Genomic DNA, 23,146 nt, shown 5'->3' on the forward strand with positions numbered 1-23,146 from the left:
CAAGACAGAGATCAATACATTTTTGGGAACTAATGGAATTAAGGGATATGGGGATAGTGTGAGAAGGTGAAGTTGAGGTAGAGGATCAGCTATAATCTTGTTGAATGGTGGAGCAGGCTCGAAGGGCCAAATGGCCTACTCCAGTTCCTATTTTTTATGTACTTATATTCTTATGATCCATTTGAAGAATGGATGACCAGCTTCCAAATGTACACCAAAAATGTCAGAAATGTACATTTAAAAAAATATTCTTCGAACAAACTGAGCGCTGGGATGCGATCTGAGAAAAGATAACCTGAAACATCAAAGGAAATGCACCCATAACTGACCTCTGCGGTTAGCTTTGAAAGATCTGTTGACAGTTGGGAGACATAAATACAGGGGCAGCTTAAAAAAACTAAAACAAAATGTAAAAGTAAATCCCTGTAAGGTGCTTCCCTCACAACAACATACGGTTGGAAAGCAAAGATTGTCCTTTCAATGCAGTGGCCACAATGTCTCGATTGAGAGCGGTGAGTGCTTTCTTCTTGCAGAATCTGTTTTATTACCACTGGGCAACCTATTTTTCCGTATAGTGTCAGCTGTGGCGGGCGGCAAATTGAACTTTAATTTCTGAAACTAATAAATGGTAAAGGGAAGGCTGTACCATATAACAGAATAACAACAATGCTGTTAATGTCTTTAATGGTGAGTTTAACTTCTGTAGCTTCTTCTTCTTCTTATCGTGTCCATGGACAGTCTATACATAGCCCAGCCAGAACTGGACACATTTTTGCGCCTTGTTGTTGGATTCGGCAAGATCTGCAACAGTGCAGGGTTCCTCTAACGATGGGCGTTGCAGGAGATGTTGCATAGTCTGTGCCTCAGTTCCACATTCACAAGTTGTCGGGCTGGTTGAATATCCCCATTTGCTTAGCAACCTACACCGGTCCTAAGTCTGTTAAGGCACTTCCAGATTGCCCAGTTGCAATTAGCTCCTGGGGGAAGGCTTTCATCAGGTAAAATTTCCATCGCTGGGGGTTGTTCAAGACTGGCGAGCCGGTCTTTCCACAAGGCGATGCGGGCTTCAGATGAGGTTGATTGTAATGGAACAACACTGTTCATGAAGCTCTTCCTTGACTTTAGGCGGCTGGGTGTAGGTGTATGACAATGCAGCAGGTGCCTCTCATCTGATGTTTGTAGCTAAAAACTGGTAAAGGAATGTGTGATGAAATATGCCATTCATCAGACTCTGTAGTTAACTGTATATATTGTATTGCCTGCTCCGGTGTTTGTACCTTGTATTGTGTATAGGGCACCGCCCCCTTTGTGTGTCGGCTCCACCCATACCTGGCCCTACTTAAGACAAGTCCAGGCTTGTCTTGCAGTAGAACAGCAGCACGCTAGGTGAAGCTAGGTGCAGACACCGGCATCTTTTCTTTGCTAATAAAAGCCTTGTTTTATTCTGCTAACTTCGAGTCTTGAAGTTATTGAGGCGCATCAATTTTATTAGCAAAATTTTAACGATGGATCAACTTTTGAAACCGGAACGCTTGGATTTGGACCCGCATGCTTCGGATGCATCGGCACAGTTTGGACACTGGTTCCAGTGCTTGGAATTCTTTATGGCCAACTCCGAAGCCGTCACAGCCTCTAAAGCCACCGGAGATGTGAAACTCGGGATCCTACAGAATCGGGTAAGCCACCGGGTTTTTCCACTCATACAAGACGCCGCCACCTACCTGGATGCCTGCAACATTCTAAAGGCCCACTATCAGCGGCCTACCAACGAGGTGTACGCCAGGCACCTGCTTGCTACCTGCACACAACGACCCGGAGAGTCGCTAGAGGACTTTCTAGTCACCCTAAAAGTGCTTGGCAAAGACTGCAAATGCAAAGACGTGAAAGCCACAGTATACACAGACGAGCTGATTCGGGATGTCTTTATCGCAGGCCTTAGCTCTAATTACATCCGGCAGAGACTGCTAGAGAAAACGGGCCTAGATCTGACACAGGCTGTGGACACAGCGCGATCGTTGGATGTGGCTCAGAAGAACTCTGACTCCTACTCGGCAGGCCGCGTGGCCCACGCCGCCTCTGCTTCCCCGCCCGGTAGCCCAACACTGTCGGGGCCCTGCTCTCCCCCCAGAAGCCCTACGACCGCCGCGACGCATCGGAGCCCCAAATGCTACTTCTGCGGGCAGCCGAAGCACACCAGGAACCTGTGCCCGGCGAAAGGCACCACCTGCTTTAAGTGCGGTAAGAAGGGCACTTTGGGAAGGTGTGCAGAGGGAACCCTGCAGGCAAAACTGCCACCGCCGCGTGCGCGCCGTGGGAGCGGCCATCTTGGACGCCATCTTGTCTGACCTCGTGGGGTCCGCCATCTCGTGAGCAGACAACGTGGACGCCATCTTACCCGGCCTCGTGTGGCCCACCATCTTGTCCCGATCAGGGCCCTACAGTGGCGTCGATCACAGTGGACCAGTCCAGACCGCACCCACTATCCAAATCGATGGTGGACATTGAGGTAAACGGGTGCAAGGTTAAATGTTTAATTGACAGCGGGAGCACAGAGAGCTTCATTCACCCTGGTCTGGTACAACGACTCTCTCTAACTATAGTCCCTACTCAGGGCAGGATCTCTATGGCCGACAAAACCCAGATATCGACTATTGCGGGTTACTGCGCGGTACAATTGTCCGTTAAAGACACTGTATATAATAATTTTAAACTGTTAATTATGAAGGATTTATGTGTGAGCGTGATCTTGGGCCTGGATTTTCAGTGCCACCACCAAAGCATCACGCTCAATTTCGGTGGGACCCAGCCGCCCCTCACAGTGTGCGGTCTGGCTACCCTGAAGGTAAAGCCGCCTTCGCTATTCGCGAACCTTACCCCTAACTGCCGGCCAATAGCGACCAAAAGCAGGAGGTACAGCTGGGAGGACAGGCGGTTTATCACGACCGAGGTAGACAGGCTCCTGAAGGAGCGCATTATTGAATGCAGCAACAGCCCGTGGTTCGCCCAAGTGGTGGTAGTGAGGGGTAGCGAGAAGAAGCGGATGGTGATTGACTATAGTCAAACAGTCAACATCTATACCCAACTAGACGCCTACCCGCTACCCCGCATATCCGAGATGGTGAACCAAATCACCCAATACCGGGTGTTCTCCACCATCGACCTCAAGTCAGCGTACCACCAGCTCCCTATCAGACCAGAGGACCACCCGTACACCGCCTTCGAGGCAAACGGACGCCTCTACCAGTTCCTCAGAGTCCCCTTTGGGGTGACGAATGGGGTCTCGGTCTTTCAGAGGGAGATGGACCGCATGGTCGATGACCACCACTTGCAGGCAACCTTCCCCTATCTCGACAACATCACCATCTGCGGCCACAACCAACAGGACCACGACTCAAACCTCACGAGGTTCCTGAAAACCGCACAAAAACTCAACCTCACCTACAACGAGGACAAGTGCGTCTTCAACACCACGCGCCTCTGCATACTAGGCAGCGTGGTGGAGAATGGGGAAATCGGACCAGACCCCGACCGATTGCGCCCCCTATGGGAGCTGCCCCTGCCCAACACTCCCAAAGCCCTGAAAAGGTGCCTGGGGTTATTCTCGTATTATGCCCAATGGGTCCCTAACTACTCCGATAAAGCCCGTCCCCTCTTGAAAGCATCCTCTTTCCCGCTCTCTGCTGAGGCCCATGCTGCCTTCAAAAGCATTAAGCAGGATATTGAGCGGGCCACGCTACAGGCAGTGGACGAGAACACTCCCTTTCAAGTGGAAAGTGATGCATCTGACTTTGCCTTGGCGGCCACCCTCAACCAGGCAGGGCGGCCCGTAGCTTTCTTCTCGAGGACCCTCCAGGGGCCCGAGATCAGACACTCCTCCGTGGAAAAGGAGGCCCAAGCCATCGGGGAGGCAGTGCGCCACTGGCGGCACTACCTAGCCGGCAAACGCTTCACCCTACTTACCGACCAGCGGTCGGTAGCGTTTATGTTCAATAATAAACAGAGGGGGAAGATTAAAAATGATAAGATTCTTAGGTGGCGGATCGAGCTCTCCACCTTCGAGTACGACATCATATACCGGCCGGGGGCCCTTAACGAATCCCCCGACGCCCTCTCACGAGGGATGTGTGCCAACGCCACCGGGGATCGGCTACAGACCCTCCACAACGATTTCTGCCACCCAGGGGTCACACGGCTGTTCCACTTCATAAAGTCCCGCAACTTACCCTACTCGATTGAGGAAGTTCGGTCCCTGACCAGGAACTGCCGCACTTGCGCTGAGTGCAAGCCTCGGTTCTACCGCCCTGATAGAGCCCACCTAATCAAAGCTACACGGCCCTTTGAGCGGCTTAGCTTAGATTTCAAGGGCCCCCTCCCATCCGTCGACCGCAATGTTTACTTCCTGAACATTGTGGACGAATACTCCCGTTTCCCATTCGCCTTCCCCTGCCCAGACATGACCAGCGCCACGGTCATTAAATGCCTCAACAGCCTGTTCTGCCTGTTCGGTATACCAAGCTATATCCACATGGATAGGGGGCGGCCTTCATGAGTGAAGAGCTACGCCAGTACATGCTGTCCAAGGGGATTGCCACGAGCCGTACCACCAGCTACAACCCCCGGGGTAACGGTCAGGTGGAGCGAGAGAATGGGACAGTATGGAGGGCAGTCACCCTAACTCTAAGGACCAAGGGCCTCCCTATCTCCCGCTGGCAGGAAGTCCTCCCAGATGTGCTCCACTCAATACGGTCACTATTGTGTACCAACACTAATGCCACGCCTCATGAGCTAATGTTTGTGTTTCCCCGGAAATCCACCTCAGGCGTATCCATACCGTCATGGCTCTCCACCCCAGGTCCGGTACTTCTGCGAAAGCATGTGAGGGGTCACAAGACGGACCCTCTCGTGGAGCCAGTGCACCTGCTCCACGCCAACCCACAATATGCGTATGTCCGGCACGCCGACGGACGGGAGGACACTGTGTCCATAAAAGACCTCGCCCCAGCCGGTAACAACAGCAACAACGACAATGACTACAACAACAACAACAACAACCACAACAACTATTACACACCCACTCCACCCACTATTCTTTCATCACCCCCGGAAGAACACCAGCCAACGGTACCCCCACCACCTACCCCCCCACCACCTACTCCTTCAACAACCCCGGTGGCGCCCCCGGCAGAGACCCAGGAGACCACCCGGGACACCCAGCCGGCACCCGCGGCACCGCAACCGTTACGTCGGTCACAGAGGACTATCACACCCCCGGACAGACTAAATCTGTAGAAGGGGTGAATGTGATGAAATATGCCATTCATCAGACTCTGTAGTTAACTGTATATATTGTATTGCCTGCTCCGGTGTTTGTACCTTGTATTGTGTATAGGGCACCGCCCCCTTTGTGTGTCGGCTCCACCCATACCTGGCCCTACTTAAGACAAGTCCAGGCTTGTCTTGCAGTAGAACAGCAGCACGCTAGGTGAAGCTAGGTGCAGACACCGGCATCTTTTCTTTGCTAATAAAAGCCTTGTTTTATTCTGCTAACTTCGAGTCTTGAAGTTATTGAGGCGCATCAGAATGATCATACGGTACAAGGGAATGATCACAATGTTGTAAATGTGTTTATTGTTGAATAAATCCAATAATAATTTTTTTTAAATCTCTCGCCTCTGAGTCAGAAGGTTGCGGGTTCAAGTCCCACCCTAGAGACTTGAGCACAAAAATCTAGGCTGAAATTCCAGTACCGTCTTTCGGATGAGATGTTAAACTGATACCCCGTCTGCCCTATCAGGTGGATGTAAAAGATCCCATGGCGCTATTTCCAAGAAAAGCAGGGCAGTGCTCCCTGGTGTCCTGGACAATATTTATCCCTCAACCAACATCAGAGAAACAGGTCATTGTCACATTGTTGTTTGTGGGAGCTTGCTGTGCGCAAATTGGCTGCCACGTTTCCTACATCACAGCAGTGACCACACTTCAAAAGTACTTAATTGGCTGTAAAGCACTTTGGGATGCCCTGAGGTTGTGAAGCGCACTGCAGAAATGCACATCTTTCTTTTCTTTTTATTTCCAACCCAAAAAATCACCAAAAAAATTAAAAATATTTCAAGCTTGATTTAATCAGTCTTATTTATTTGAACCTAGTAAAAGGCTTCACACAGCATGGATCGGTAAAACTCATTAAAACTGTTCGATTTCACCCGAACCTTTCAGGGGAATGTCAAAAATAAGCCACAAATTCTGAGAAGTTAATGCTTTCTGTGCAAGTAGTGTCACATGTGATTTAATGATGGATTAAAAAGATAAAAGAAAAATCACACTCACTGTCTTGTGCCTTCAGGCACAAGTTAATTCCTCACAGCGTGCTCATTGTTATCTGGCACTTGGAGCTCAGAAGCATTCAATCCTTCTCATATAGATTGAACCATTTAAATTAAACAAATGGGCAGTAAAAAAGAAACAAAAGGCAGACACCTGTATTTATTGGACTTTTACTTTTTCAGCCACTGCTTTCTATTTGCAGTATATCACTTTATAATCTATTCCCAACAAAGAAGAATTGACTTTAACAACTTCAGACCTTAATTATAGCACCAATTTTCTCTCTGGAAGTAGCTGCTGGCAATGTAGGATGTGCCGGCATTGTTGGGGATGTGGGGAGCGGTGCGGGTTGGAACCACCTCATCAGAAACACCATACTGGCGGGGTGGTCTGCACCCTTGGAGTCGGCCTGCTTTTTCCCTCCACCAGACCAGTTTTTCATGGTTTGCATTCTACACACTTATCCCCCTTCTGCTGTTCTCACAGTCTGGGGTTGATCTTGACTTTGTGCGATCGAGTAAAGTGGGGGATAGTGGGTTGGCAGCCTGTTTTACGTCTCTCCCGATTTTTATTTCCATTCAGAGAGAGGGAGAGAAGTAAAAAGTAATCGAAGTGTGACGTCACCAGAAGGCAGGTAAGTGACTGGTTCGTGAGTATTTCTCTCTTTTTTAAACTTAAACTCTGTGGTTTATACTTTCTAAGCACACTGTGGTGTAGCGGGGACTGTTTGTAAACCAGGGCCCTTAAATATATCATTTAACTGTAGTGTAATTGGTGGGATTGATTTGATTTAATTTAATTTGAATTAATTAAAGGGTAAGTCATGGCAGTACAGCTCGGCGCCGTGGTATGCTCCTCCTGCGCATTGTGGGAACTCAGGGACACAGACAAACATGTGCAGGAAGTGTATCCAGCTGCAGCTACTGGCAGACCGCATTGCGGCACTGGAGCTGCAATTGGATACATACTGGACCATTTGCGATGCTGAGGACATTGTGGATATCACGTTTAAGCAGTTGGTCACACCGCAGGCAAAGGTTGGACAGGCAGAAATGGAATGGGTGACCAACAGGCAGAGTAGTAGGCGCAGGCAGGTAGTGCAGGGGTCCCCTGTGGCCATCCCTCTCTCAAACAGGTATACCGCTTTGGATACAGATGGGGGGGAAAGCTTACCAGGGGAAGGCAGCAGCAGCCAACTTCCTGGCACCAGGGGTGGTTCTGCTGCACAGGACAGGAGGAAAAAGAGTGGGAGAGCTATAGTGATAGGGGATTCTATTGTAAGGGGAATAGATAGGCGTTTCTGCGGCCGCAAACGAGACTTCAGGATGGTGTGTTGCCTCCCTGGTGCAAGGGTCAAGGATGTCTCAGAGCGGCTGCAGAACATTTTGGAAGGGGAGGGTGAACAGCCAGTTGTCGTGGTGCATATAGGTACCAATGATATAGGTAAAAGCCGGGATGAGGTCCTAAAAGCTGAATATAGGGAGTTAGGAGGTAAATTAAAAAATAGGACCTCAAAGGTAGTAATCTCAGGATTGCTACCAGTGCCACATGCTAGTCAGAGTAGAAACAGAAGGATATTTCAGATGAATACGTGGCTAGAGGAATGGTGCCGGGGGAGGGATTCAAATTCCTGGGACATTGGAAGCGGTTCTGGGGGAGGTGAGGCCAGTACAAAATGGACGGTTTGCACCTGGGCAGGGCCGGGACCGATGTCCTAGGGGGAGTGTTTGCTAATGCTCTGGGGGAGGGTTTAAACTAAAATGGCACGGGGTTGGGAACCTGAGCGGGGAGACAGAGGAAAGGGAAACAAGGATAAAAGCAAAAGACAGGAAGGAGAAAAACAAAAGTGGCAGACAGAGAAACCAAGGGTTTAAATCAAACATGGCCACAGTAAATAATAATTCTAAAAGATCTAAGAGCGTTAAAAAAACAAGCCTGAAGGCTTTGTGTCTAATGCGAGGAGCATTCGTAATAAGGTGGATGAATTAGCTACGCAAATAGAGGTAAACTAATATGATATGATTGGGATTACGGAAACATGGCTCCAGGGTGACCGAGGTGGGGAACTCAACATCCAGGGGTATTCAATATTCAGGAAAGATAGGCAAAAAGGAAAAGGAGGTGAGGTAGCATTGCTGGATAAAGAGGGGATTAAGACAATTGTAAGGAAGGATATTAGCTCTGATGATGTGGAATCTATATGGGTAGAACTGAGAAATACCAAGTGGCAGAAAACGTTAGTGGGAGTGGTATATAGACCTCCAAACAGTAATGCGGAAGTCGGGGATGGCATTAAAAGGGAAATTAGAGAAGCGTGCAATAAAGGCACAGCAGTTATCATGGGTGACTTTAATCTACATATAGATTGGGCTAACCAAATTAGTAACAATACTGTGGAGAAGGAATTCCTGGAGTGTATACGGGATGGTTTCCTGGACCAATATGTCGAGGAACCAACTAGAGATCAGGCCATCTTAGACTGGGTATTATGTAATGAGAAAGGATTAATTAGCAATCTTGTTGTGCGAGGCCCATTGGGTCGAAGCGAGCGTAATATGATAGAATTCTTCATTAAGATGGAGAGTGAAGTAGTTGACTCAGAGACTAGGGTCCTGAATTTAAATAAAGGAAACTACAATGGTATGAGGCGCGAGTTGGGTAGGATTGATTGGGGAATGTCACTCAAAGGGTTGACGGTGGATAGGCAATGGCAAACATTCAAAGATCGCATGGATGAACTACACAATTTGTTCATCCCAGTTTGGCATAAAAATAAAACAAAAAAGGTGACTCAACCGTGGCTAACAAGGGAAATTAGAGATAGCATAAGATCCAAGGAGAGGTCTTATAAATTGGCCAGAAAAAGCAGTAAACCTGAGGATTGGGAGCAGTTTAGGATTCAACAAAGGAGGACAAAGGGATTAATTAAGAGGGGGAAAATAGAGTATGAGAGTAAGCTTTCAGGGAACATAAAAACTGACTGTAAAAGCTTTTATAGATATGTGAAGAGAAAAAGATTGGTGAAGTCAAGCGTAGGTCCCTTGCAGTCAGAATCAGGGGAATTTATAATGGGGAACAAAGAAATTGCTGACCAATTAAATACATACTTTGGTTCTGTCTTCACAAAGGAGGACACAAATAACCTCCCAGAGATGTCGGAGAACATAGGGTCTAATGAAAGGGAGGAACTGATAGAAATCAGTATTTGTAGGGAAATGGTGTTAGAGAAATTGATGGGATTGAAGGCCGATAAATCCCCAGGGCCTGATAATCTACATCCTAGGGTACTTAAGGAAGTGGCCCTAGAAATAGCAGATGTATTGCTGGTCATCTTCCAAAATTCGATAGACTCTGGAACAGTTCCCATGGATTGGCGAGTAGCTAATGTTACCGCACTTTTCAAAAAAGGTGGTGGAGACAAAACGGGGAATTACAGACCGGTAAGTCTGACATCAGTAGTGGGGAAAATGCTAGAGTCCATTATAAAAGATGTAATAACAGAGCACTTGGAAAACAGTGACCGGATCGGACAAAGTCAACATGGCTTTACAAAAGGTAAATCGTGCTTGACTAATCTACTGGAATTTTTTGAGGATGTATCTGGTAAAATAGATAAGGGAGAACCAGTGGATGTGGTATATTTGGACTTTCAAAAGGCTTTCAATAAGGTCCCGCATAAGGGATTAGCGTGTAAAGGCACATGGGATTGGGGGCAAGGTATTGACTTGGATAGAGAACTGGTTGGCAGACAGAAAGCAAAGAGTTGGAATAAACGGCTCTTTTTCCGAGTGGCAGGCAGTGACTAGTGGGGTACCGCAGGGATCGGTCCTTGGACCCCAGCTATTCACAATATATATTAATGATCTGGAAGAAGGAACTAGATGTAATATCTCCAAGTTTGCAGACGACACAAAGCTGGGTGGGCGTGTGTGCTGGGAGGAGGATGCCGAGAAACTCCAGTATGATTTGGACAGGTTGGGTGATTGGGCAGAAGCATGGCAGATGCAATATAACGTGGATAAATGCGAGGTTATCCACTTTGGTGTCAAAAACAAGAAGGCAGATTATTATCTGAATTGCAATAGATTGGGAGAAGGGGAAGTGCAACGAGTCCTGGGCGTCCTTGTGCACCAGTTGCTGAAGGTAAGCATGCAGGTGCAGCAGGCGGTTAAGAAGGCAAATGGTATGTTGGCCTTCGTAGCGAGAGAGTTTGAGTACAGGAACAAGGATGTCTTGCTGCAGTTGTACAGGGCCTTGGTGAGACCACATCTTGAGTATTGTGTGCAGTTTTGGTCGCCTTATCTGAGGAAGGATGTTCTTGCCATGGAGGGATTGCAGCGAAGATTCACCAGGCTGATACCTGGGATGGCAGGAATGACGAATGAGGAGAGATTGGGTCGATTGGGCTTGTACTCGCTGGAGTTTAGAAGAATGAGAGGGGATTTCATTGAAACTTATAAAATTCTAACAGGACTAGACAGACTAGATGCAGGAAGGATGTTCCCGATGGCCGGGGAGTCCAGAACCAGGGGTCACAGTCTAAGGATAAGGAGTAAGCCATTTAGGACAGAAATGAGGAGGAATTTCTTCACCCAGAGAGTGGTGAACCTGTGGAATTCTCTACCACAGAAGGCAGTAGAGGCCAATTCATTAAATATATTCAAGAAGGAGTTGGATATATTTTTAAGGCTAAAGGGATCAAGGGATATGGGGAGAAAGCAGGGACAGGGTACTGAATTTGGATGATCAGCCATGATCGCATTAAATGGCGGAGCAGGCTCGAGGGGTCGAATGGCCTACTCCTGCTCCTATCTTCTATGTTTCTATGTTTCAATGGGGAGAGATGTCCACTCACTATCGCCCGTTTTACACTATCGCACCAAGTCAGGATCTACCCCTTTGTGCCTTGTATTTCTTTAATTTCCCTTTATTGTGCTTCCTTTTGTCTCATGTATATAATTTCTGTCATTGAACTATCTTCTGTTCTGCACCTAAGCACTTCACAGGTCATTCTGTTCCTTTTCCTATGTTTGTTACACAACAACGCCACTCCCGTAGGTGAAAGATTGCAATGTAGTGGCAGCTCTATTAAGATTGGAATTCCGTTATAGAAACTCTAGCCAGACACAGCCATGGAGATGTCACTCAACAGCAGGGAGCTGCTCTCATCACTCAGTCTCAAAGCTATCGGTACTGAAAGAAACCGCAAAAGGTTTAAAACCGAATATTTTTTAAAAAGAACTAAGATGTAGCTTCCTCAAGGATTCACAGAGTAATCCTCTAAGTAACTGAGCCGTATTTATAGGATTGAACCCCAGTCTGTGCTAAGTCTGCTGCTCTCAGCCAGATCAGCAATAGGGACGCTAGCTCTGAGCTCTGGCTTAGAGAGGGGAAAGTCAGTCAAGGGTTTTATTCCTGAGCCGCATCGAGTGACCCCTGCTGGAAGGACACGTCTAGATGTCAGGTGAGGAGAGGATCTGCCTGGGCTGTGATGCCCGCCTTCCGCACAGCCAAACAACCTTCCAACACTCACTGTCATCACACACACGCTCAGGCATGCATGGTAGCCTCTATGATGAGGTAGCGGAGAATGTCCAGCAGCTGTGAGCAAATGATTCGACACCTTGAGGAATGGACAAAATTGGTGGAAATAAAATGAAAACCGACAATAAGATCTTTGCACAGATCCCAAGTATCAACAGTCCTGGTGCACTTCTCAAGGGTTAGCTCACTCCAGTTTGAAATATCCTCTGTTGAAGAAATAACCGTTAACTTTCCTACAACCGCCACAAATGGCAAGGTTGCACCCCACCTCGCCTCAAACACTTCGACAACACAAAGACCCTGGCTAGGCAAATTAGATAGATTTCTTTCAGAAAATAACATTTTGGGATATGAGTAAATTGAGACATGACCTGTGGTAAATCTGTCTGAATCTGAACCAGACTGGTCGCAACCTTGGTGTCATAGTCAACCCTGAAATGAGCTTCCAGCCACATATCCGCACCATCACTAAGACCGCCTATTTCCACCTCCGTAACATCACCCATCTCTGCCCTTGTCTCAGCTCATCTGCTGCTGAAACCCTCATCCATGCCTTTGCTACGTCTAGACTTGACTAGTCCAACGCACTCCTGGCTGGCCTCCCACGTTCTACCCTACGTAATCTTGAGGTCATCCAAAACTCTGCTGCCCGTGTCCTAACTCGCACCAAATCCCGTTCACCCATCACTCCTCTGCTCACTGACCTATATTGGCTCTCAGTTAAGCAATGCCTTGATCTTAATATTCTCATCCTTGTTTTCAAATCTCTCCATGGTCTTGCCACTCCCTATCTCTGAAATCTCCTCCAGCCACACAACCCCGCCCCACCCCCCCCGCCCGAGGAACCTGCGCTCCTCTAATTCTCCCCCCTTGAACATCCCTGATTTGAATTGCTCAACCATTGGTGGCCATGCCTTCAACTGCCTAGGCCCTAAGCTCTGGAATTCCCTCACTAAACCTCTCCACCTCTCTTTCCTCCTTTAAGCCACTCCTTAAAATCTACCTTTTTGACCAAGCTTTTGGTTATCTGCCCTAATTTCTCTTTATGTGGCTCGGTGTCAAATTTGTTGTCTTATAGCACTCCTGTGAAGTGCCTTGGGATGGTTTACTACATTAAAGGCGCCAAATAAATACAAGTTGTTGTTCCCGCTCTCTCCCCATACCCCTTGATGCCTTTTGTGTCTAGAAATCTATCTATCTCCTTCTTAAATATATTCAGTGACTTGGCCTCCACAGCCATCTGGGGTAGAGAATTCCACAGGTTCACCACCCGCTGAGTGAAGAAATTTCTCCTCATCTCAGTCCTAAATGTCCTACCCCGTATCCTGAGACTGTGACCCCTTGTTCTAGACCCCCCCAGCCAGGGGAAACATCCTCCTGCATCCAGTCTGTCTAGCCTGTCAGAATTTTATACATTTCAATGAGATCCCCTCTCATTCTTCTAAACTCTAATGAATACAGGACTAGTCGACCCAATCTCTCCTCATACGACAGTCCTGCCATCCCAGGAATCAGTCTGGTGAACCTTCGCTGTACTCCCTCTATGGCAAGTATATCCTTTCTCAGGTAAGGCGACCAAAACTGCACACAGTACTCCAGGTGTGGTCTCACCAAGGCCCTGTACAACTGTAGAAAGACATCCTTGCTCCTGTACTCAAATCCTCTTGCAATGTAGGCCAACATACCATTTGCCTTCCTAACTGCTTGCTGCACCTGCATGTTGGCTTTCAGTGACTGGTGCACAAGGACACCCAGGTCCCTTTGTACATCAACATTTCCCAATCTGAAGAGTCAATGGACTAGAAATTCAGGTGGTTTGTGCCACCCGTTAGCGCCATGAAATGGCGAAAGAAGCGATGGCCGGCGCTCTTCCGCCAGCTGGTGGCAGGCACCGCGACGACCACCATTTTCAGCAGGTCGGCAGCGCTGCTGTTGCCTGCTATCGGCGAGAATATTTTAACAAGGTGGAGCGTGACGTCAATCGGTGGGCAACGCCTAGATGATGCCAGCTCAGCCATTTTGGAGTTCTCTGCTTTCATTGCCGCCCAGGCTAAATCACTCCAGTATTTGCTGCAGCTAAAAGGTCTTTCAGCAGCAGGGCTTCTGAGGATGGACGCCGGAACTTCAAACGCTTCCTTTGCCATGCTTCTTCTTTTAAACTTTCATTTTTTTTGCCCATCAGTGGCGGGGGTGGGGGGGCAGGCAGCGGGGTTGAATTTTCTGGCAGCTTTCTGGGAGGCCTACAGTGTTTGTGGGCCAGTAAGTCAATGGGTGAACTCCCTTGCCACGATTGAAGATGATCTCTGATAAGATCCCTTTTATTTGCATTCATGTCATAAACATAGAAACATAGACGTAGAAACATAGAAGGTAGGAGCAGGAGTAGGCCATTCGGCCCCTCGAGCCTGCTCCGCCATTCAATGGGATCATGGCTGATCATCCAAATTCAGTACCCTGTCCCTGCTTTCTCTCCATATCCCTTGATCCCTTTAGCCTTAAGAAATATATCCAACTCCTTCTTGAATATATTTAATGAATTGGCCTCTACTGCCTTCTGTGGTAGAGAATTCCACAGGTTCACCACTCTCTGGGTGAAGAAATTCCTCCTCATTTCTGTCCTAAATGGCTTATCCTTAGACTGTGACCCCTGGTTCTGGACTCCCCGGCCATCGGGAACATCCTTCCTGCATCCAGTCTGTCCAGTCTTGTCAGAATTTTATAAGTTTCAATGAGATCCCCTCTCGTTCTTCTAAACTCCAGCGAGTATAAGCCCAATCGACCCAATCTCTCCTCATACGTCATTTCTGCCATCCCAGGTATCAGCCTGGTGAATCTTCGCTGAACTCCTTCCATGGCAAGAACATCCTTCCTCAGATAAGGCGACCAAAACTGAACACAATACTCAAGATGTGGTCTCAGCAAGGCCCTGTACAACTGCAGCAAGACATCCTTGTTCCTGTACTCAAACTCTCTCGCTACGAAGGCCAACATACCATTTGCCTTCTTAACCGCCTGCTGCACCTGCATGCTTACCTTCAGCGAATGGTGCACAAGGACACCCAGGTCTTGTTGCACTTCCCCTTCTCCCAATCTATTGCCATTCAAATAATAATCTGCCTGTCTGTTTTCGACACCAAAGTGAATAACCTCGCATTTATCCACGTTATATTGCATCTGCCATGCTTCTGCCCCCGACAAACAAAATGTCGACAAACACCGGGTGGCAGCTAATATTTCTGGCGCATGTACGGCAACTGTGAAGGTCGCTCCTTGCGAACAGGACGCAGAGGCGACCTTTGGCCTCCTTCTGACATTAGCGCCGCAAAGAGCTGCACCAGAAAATCACCACCACGCCGATGATAATGAGCAGGCAGTACCAAAATGCCGATACTGCCTGTGCTCTCTCGGCTGGCGGCCGTTATCCTTGGCCGCCAATGTTACTGGCAGGTTTCCAGCATTCCCCAATTTCGAGGCCAAGGCTTTGCACGTGCCCGTGGGTTATGGAAGGCTCTGAATCAATGGACACCATATTGTCATATTCCATGATCCTCCTCAATAATATTAACAGGCACATAAGGGCGATTTTCAGGTAGTGGTGGTGCGATAATAAATCGCCCCCATAGTGTCAACATCAAGTATTCCCTGATCAGTTTTAGCATAGCCCAGTTCAATAGTAAAGTTAGCGCTAATCTGCCCAAACCATTTGCCTTAACTCCAGCCTCAGTACACTACTCATTCTGTGCCAATGCAGATTTTTCCATTTCCAACACAGAACATAACCTCTATAAATGAGACTGACAGCTTATGAGCAATTTATGCTGAATTCAGAGTTCTTTTGTGCTGTGCATCTTCATTCACTAGGAAGTAGGCCAAGACTGTCTAAGCCCCTTTGATGAAGGACCTTTGCAACCAGTAGAGAAAGAAAGGAAGTCATGATCAATCTATGTAGTGCTCTGCTCAAAACACAACTCGAGTAATGTGTCCACTTCTGGTCACTGAGCTACCTTGTCTTAAGAGGTCTGAGTTATGAGGAGCGACTGAAGAAACTTGGACTCTTCAGCCTCAAAAGGAGACATATGAGTCAATTGTGTGTAAATAAGAGCCAGGTTGTGTGTGCAATAAAGTTGTCAATAGCTGTAGGTCAACTCCCCGCTCAGGGCACTGGTCGAACAAGACCTGAAATTTCTTTCAAAACAGGCAATTTTTTCATGACAATTATTATGGGCTCCGGGAATGCTGATTTCCTGGAGAAGATTTTGCAACACCGAGATTTGTGCCACAACTGACCAGACATGCTCAACCAGGTGCATGCAAACCCTGTACATTAATATTATTAATATGGTGGCCCACCAGTGTATTGGAGATGAATGGGAGTTGGGCCTATTTCCCCAAGCCTTCCTGTCCACATACTCCCACCTGGTGAAACAAAAGCTAGTTCTATGCCATCATATTCTTATGGAAAGAGAAAGAATTAAAATCCCTTGACAATCAGACTGTGCGTGGAATGACTTGCAAGCTCAATTAAAATGAGTTACAACTAAACTCCTTTGGCATTGCATTATTTTCTCCCGCAGAAAAAAAAAATTCTTGAAGTCATTTTTTTTCTCAATTCCAACAGCAATTTAGAGAAAACACAAATTTCAGTGAGAGGTAATTTATCGATATAAATAGAACAAATGTCTTGGAATGACAGCAATTTTGTTTAATTGCTTACCAATGCAGGTCTCTCCGGTGAATGAATAGTTGCCGTTGTCATGGTAACCGGCCCTGCACTCACAGTGATACCACCCCGGTAGGTTGACACAGCGGGCGTGTTTGTGGCACTGTATGATGCCTTCGGCGCACTCATCAATATCTGTCGCACAAAAGAATATAGAACATATATGAGGGGCAGCTCTTTAATTTCACATCACACATAACTGATGCACCTTATGATTTCGATGACCCGCTCAGCATGAAATGATGGCTGTAACCAGTATACTTAATGTGGAAACAGAATTATGTATCTTCACAAATTTCTTCACTGCATTTGCTTTGGGTAAAAGGGCATGTGTTGGGGATACAAAGGACAAAATAGGCCCATTAAGCTATGATTGATGTTACAATGACTATACCTCTTTAAATGGCTATTTGTCAAAATGTGTTTTCAAGTATTAATGGTCCATAAAAGGACTCCATGTGACATTAGGACTCGTACCGTTCATTTCTGATTTCATGATCTATGCAAGATCACCTGAGCTATAACCGTAAAGCTTTTGTTTTCTGTCATTCAACTCTCCTTCCTCACGTCCCTTGCTACGAATTAAATCACAAATCAACCCTTTAGATAAATGTCAAATTTTATGTTACCTGGAAACCCAAAGCTGTGTTCTGGAAATTTCTCATCTTTCAAATGAAATACCAGAATGGTTACTTTGATCTATGTTCCTTCCTCAAAAACTGGGTGGAGTTAGCACTCGCCAAGAGGGTGACCAAAAAAAGCTAATGGGCCGTATTTTCCGATCGGAGGCTTCCCGCGTGCGGAGGCCTCTGATCTGGAAAAAAATCTACGCACTTATCTGAGGGCTCCTGAGGTGCATCTAGTTCCGACGCTGGGCCTCTCCAACTCCAAGTGCGCAGGGCCCATGTATCCCAGGGGCGCAGGCGGTTCGCAAGCGTCCCTGGGATCACGTGGGCCATGGGGAGCCAATCAAAGAAGCGAATCTCCATTCATACACTTGACAGATAGACCTGTCAAAAGTATATGAATGGTGATCACCCCAAAAACACTGTAAAACATTAAATAATTTTTTTTTAAATCACATTTTTAAATTAGTTGAAATTACAATAAATTAAATATCTTAAACAAAAATTTATTTTTTTGAAAAAAATAATTAAAGTTTTTTTACGGGGTTAAAAATAAACTTACCTATTTTTAAATGATAAATGAGTGAATTTTAAAAAAAAACTCTTATCCTGGTAAAAGCAGGCCTTACGTCTGCTTTTACCAGGAGTAAGATTTCTAAGCGTTTTCTGCGGGCGGAGGGTCTCCAGAAAGCAGAACGATCGCCCGCAGAGGCCCTTCTCCAGGGCAGGCGTCCAATCTGTCAAAAGTATTCTTGACAGATCAGAAATGCCGGTTTTCAGCGCATACGCTGTGCATGCTTGAAATCGGCATTTCCGATGTCCCTATGGGTGGGTACACAGCGTGTACATACCTGTAGGGATTGGAATATCTGGTCCAATATGACCTTTAAAGTGCTTTCTTTTAAACAATATAGATAAATAGCAGTCAGATGCACCACAAGCATTAAGTGACAATCTTATCACCTGAGCAATTTGAAAGGAATCTCCTAATAATCAAATGCAAAATGCCAAAGCCCAGGAATTCCGCTCTCTCACGGGACAGAATTTAGGGATTATGACAACCGAGGGGCTGGAATTTAGGTCGGAATCCATTTCCAGCAGAACTCTGTCCCTTAATTGCTGGAATGCTGCCTTCCAAGGGAGGAGAAGGTGGGAGCTTTCTCGCCGACTCCCTCCAGGACTGGGGTAGGCTCCCGGGCTCTCCCGGAAATCTTGCCAGATGCGTCCCTGTAGTGGTCAGTGGTAAGGATGCTGGCAGAAAGCAGGCCCCGATATTAACCCTGAGGTGGGGAGAGAGCCAATCTGACAGCGGCGGGAAAACCAGCGACAGGAGCCGACAGCTTGGGTCCCTTGGGGACGGTCCCCAGCAATCGGGGCTTTGGGGGGGAGAGAGAGGCCATTGGAGCTGGAGGAGGGGGAAATCAGCGATTGTGGCAGGCGGGAGACCGAAGGCTTCCTTGAGGGGCTGAGGGGAGCCTTCCTGTTCCTTTTGGCCCACAAGGAGAGCTGAAAAGGCACTTACTTAGTGGAGCCGGTAGCTCCCGCCTACCTTTCATTGCCGGGTTTCCCAACCCCTGGAAAACCCATGCAGCAGCAATGCATTTTTTATCAGGTTCCCAACTGCACCATGAGAGCCCCATTTAAAATTCTTAATGTCGTGTCCCACCTTTCCACGGCGGGACACTCTGATGTCTTGACCCACGTCGCCATAAAAAAGGCGGCAGGCGTGCGCGCAGCGTGTTGGGGATGCATTCCCCATATTTAAGTCGTTAACCGCAAAAGCACCCCCCCACCCCACCCTGTAAGGGTTAATATTGAAGCCCAGATGTCTATGCTGGGCTGGGCCCCATGTCAGCTCCACGAAAACCAGATTTGAACGGCAAACTGGAGGAGTGCTAATTGGGACCCCACCATTGAGGGAACTGTACTGAAGATTTTCATTCTTCGGTCTGACCGACCTTTGACCCTCTTCCACGAAGAAGCAAGCAGCCCTCCGACATCCTGCTATGTCTGCTGGTTTATCGCCCCTGTAGCGCTGATGCTGGAGTGGACGCCCAGAGCTGGTAGGGTGAAGACCCTGATTTGGGATTTGGAATGTGGTCACGGCAGAGACAGAGTGGCAGACAGAGGCCCCTCCCTGTCGCACTTCTGGTGCTATCTTTGCACCTTGGGAATTTCTACCCTTGACTGCCTAAAGTTGTATATGCATGAATACATAGGATACTTTAGTTGCCGAGGCTACTATGGCCAGTGACTGTTATTAATAATAATGTAGCTAACTATTACATTCAGGTAGTACAAAAAGAAAATACTGCAGATGCTGGAAATCTGAAATAAAAACAGAAAATGCTGGAAATACTCAGCAGGTCAGGCAGCATCTGTTAAGAGAGAAACAGAGTTAACGTTTCAGGTTGACGACCTTTCGTCAGAACTGGAAAAAAGCTGGAAATGGAACAGATTTTTAAGCAAGTGTAGTGGCTGGGAAATGGGGGAGGGGATGAAAGGACAAAAGGGAAGGCCTGTGATAGGATAGGAGGCAGGAGAGATTGAGACATTGAGAGATATTCAATGCAAAAGGAGATGCTAATGGGACAGGTTAAGAAACAAAGGATGGCTCTAGATGAAGTGTAAATTGCGCTGGCAGAATGGAACACAGCTGCCCTGTGGGAGAGAAGAACAGAACAAAAGTGTGGGTAAAAAATATATATATATGTTATGATCTGAAATTGTTGAATTCTATGTTGAGTCCAGAGGGCTGTAAAGTGCCTAATTGAAAGATGTGGTGCTGGTCCTCGAGTTTACGCTGAGCTTCCGTGGAACAATGCAAGAGGCCGAGGACGGTGAGGTCCGAGTGGGAATGGAGAAGCTCGGGGTCCCCCTTACAGACTGAATGGAGGTGTTCCGCAAAGCAGTCACCCAATCTGCGTTTGGTCTCCCCAATGTAGAGGAGACCACATCGTGAGCATCCAGCATTTTCTGTGTTTACATTCAGGTGGTACCTACTTCCTGAGGAGAATTTTTGGATTTTTTACGCAGCGAGTTGTTATGATCCGGAATGCACTGCCTGAAAGGGTGGTGGAAGCAGATTCAATAATAACTTTCAAAAGGGAATTGGGTAAATACTTGAAGGGAAATTGTTGCAGGGCTATGGGGAAAGGGCAGGGGACTGGGACTAATTGGATAGCTCTCTTTCAAAGACCTGGCACAGGCATGATGGGCCAAATAGTTGCCTTCTGTGCTGTATCATTTTATGATTCTATGTTAACCAGTCAGGAACAGCACTTGTCTAGTATGAACAGTGTTACCTGTGGCAATCACTTTAACTAAGATTAGCAAGAGTCCAGCTAAGGTTAAAGCTCCTTGATTTTCTTCCTCATTGCCTTTAAGCATGGTAAAAGTTCAAATCACAACTCACTTCTTTGCTCTGAATCACATGATGGATTACACTGCGCTAACTTAGTCTGCTGTGAATAAAGTTCACTGTTTTTCTTAAGGTTCATAAACATTCCACACCTTAGCCTCGTCTCTGACTACAACGCAATGAAGTTGTGATTCTTGCAGGTTTTATGGGGGGCGTTGGGGAAAGCTGTACATTTAACAGGTTGGCAACAAACTAGTGACTAGACATTCTCTATAGTCATCAGATTGTGATGGATATACAGTGGAATATCATCTGAGGAGAAATGTCTATGTTTTCCTACGTGGCAAAATTCTCCTACCAAGATGATCAAAAATTCTACCGAAAGGGGCAATTTTAACCCGGTTAAAAGTGGCCGGGATACTTACCAGCCCACGTCTCGCTCCGTTCCCGCAGTCTGGAATTTTAACCTGCTTTTCTGAGCAGGCGGCCCCCCCAGAAACTGGTTGGTTCCTTCTTTAAATATACACATTGAGCTCCGATTGAGTCATTGGGGCCAGACTGCTACTTTAACCGGTGGCCTGAGTGGGGAAGCCAGTGAGACTTTCTCAGAAGGTGAAGGCAGCAGGAGCAGGAGCCAGAAGAGGCCCTAAGAGTTACGTTTTTGAAAAATGTTCTTTGCGGGGCCTGAAGGAACAGGAGTGCTCCTCTTGATCCCTCAAGATAGGTTTAAGCCTACCCTGTCCGAGGCTCCCAGCCCCACCCACCCCCCTCCCCCGGCACCGTCCCGATCACTAGACCCTCTTGAAGCACCCCCTAGGCGCCACACCCCTCCCCCCAACCCCCGCCAACCGTTCCCCATGACTTACATGACTGACAGGGACCGTTCCTTTGGTCCCGGCTGGTTCTAGGGAGGCAAATGTTTCTAGCAGAGACATTCAACTATTTGCAACTTCAAGTTGTTCTTCGCACAAGTCGACAGTACACCACAAACCTGCCGCCCGACACTCTACCCCTGCCTGCCGGCTTTCGGGCGATCAGCTCACTGGGGGCATGAAGACGATGCCCTCGAGATAAAATCGCCCAGGCCTCGCGCTGCCGAGGTCAGGGGCTTTGGTGCTCACCTTGGACCTTGCCTGCCTGGTACTCAAGGGGCTTTGGTGCTCACCTTGGACCTTGCCTGCCTGGTACTCAAGGGGCTTTGGTGCTCACCTTGGACCTCGCCTGCCTGGTACTCAAGGGGCTTTGGTGCTCACCTTGGACCTCGCCTGCCCGATTCCTGCTCTGGGCTAATATCGGGCTTTAAAAGAAACTTATACAGAGGGCTGACTAATCTGATGGGCCCTTTGTCAGTATGCTGTACGTTGCCATCTACAGTTAATTAAAGATAATCAAAGAGCTGCAGGCTAACAATATACAGGAATAGAGTACCTCACTTTTCAAGTAGCAAAACTATTTAGTGGAAAACTAGTTAGCTATTTTGAGTGAAGGGCACCACTTCCATTCAGTTAATTGAGAGTTAATGGTTTTTGCTGTCAAAATAACAGTGAGGCTAACGGCGCTCAACATTATTTATGCATAATTGGTACAGCAACTTCAGGCAAGGAGCAGAGGCACGATTAAATGCCAATATCCAAAAGTTGCTGTCCAAGTTGCACCGCTTCGCTGTTAGCTTTGCGAAAACTGCACCTCGCTGTCTGCCTCACCATTGACATGCATTGGTTTTTTGTCTTATAATAGTCCTGTAAAGCACCTTGGGACATTTTACTATGTTAAAGGCGCTATATAAATACAAGCTGTTGTTGTTGAATGTCATAAAGTTGCTGTATTTGCGCAGTCGATATGAACTAAACTTGCCACAGAAAGTTAAGTCTTGCCATTACACCGGTAAGTACTATTATAATGACGTTATAACTGTTAATTACTGCCAATCAACCTCTCTGGCACTGAAAATTAACTATTACAAGTCTAGAGACTCATTCCTTCAGATATTAATCGTTGTTGGAGATTTTTTAAATGTCAAATTTAATTTGTTTTACTTTTTCTTTCTTTCTCTTTTTCCTCTCTCCCTTTATCCAGTGGTCTTTCCCTCTCATTGTTTCTCTTTCTGTACCTGATTTGATATTGAATTCATCCACTCTAATTCACCCTCCTTCACAGATTTATTTCTCAATCCTTCAATCTGTTTGGTTAAGGAGATATACAGTTGCTTTCCCTGTTCACTCAGGTCGCAGGTGCCCTGTTTCCCTCGCTGCGCCCTTATCAGCTCGCACTTTCACCAACTAGCCATGCAAAAAATGTTAAAACCTAAACGTGCATGAACTAACTAACAGCAGACACCATTAGATGCCCTGCTACAGCAAAATCTGGGCCAATATGTATTATCACTGCACACACTCTCTGCAGCAGTACTGAACCCATAATGTACTAATGGGGAGCACTAGAGTAGCAGCACAGAGGGGAGGGTCGCTATCAGGGCACTTGGTGTGAAAAATTTACCTTTTTAGCTGCATCTCTGTGACTAACTAAGCACAACAGCAGAAGCGAGGTTCCCTTGTAATCTCTGCTCTACTG

The 23,146-nt window shown here is 47.1% G+C and overlaps 1 protein-coding gene across 1 annotated transcript in view; it reads right to left on the reverse strand.

The window, feature by feature from the left end:
- LOC147107099 (protein kinase C-binding protein NELL1-like) overlaps nt 1–23,146 on the reverse strand; it is a 974,256-nt gene that overhangs the window by 104,719 nt on the left and 846,391 nt on the right. Inside the window, exon 15 of the mRNA XM_086008154.1 lies at nt 16,583–16,723. Within this exon, the coding sequence (XP_085864280.1) occupies nt 16,583–16,723 (141 nt within the window). The remainder of the gene's footprint in view (nt 1–16,582; nt 16,724–23,146) is intronic.

The sequence above is a fragment of the Somniosus microcephalus genome, chromosome 15 (assembly GCF_052327205.1).
Source record: "Somniosus microcephalus isolate GS21.2 chromosome 15, FLI_Smic_1.0, whole genome shotgun sequence".
In the NCBI taxonomy this organism is placed as follows: domain Eukaryota; kingdom Metazoa; phylum Chordata; class Chondrichthyes; order Squaliformes; family Somniosidae; genus Somniosus; species Somniosus microcephalus.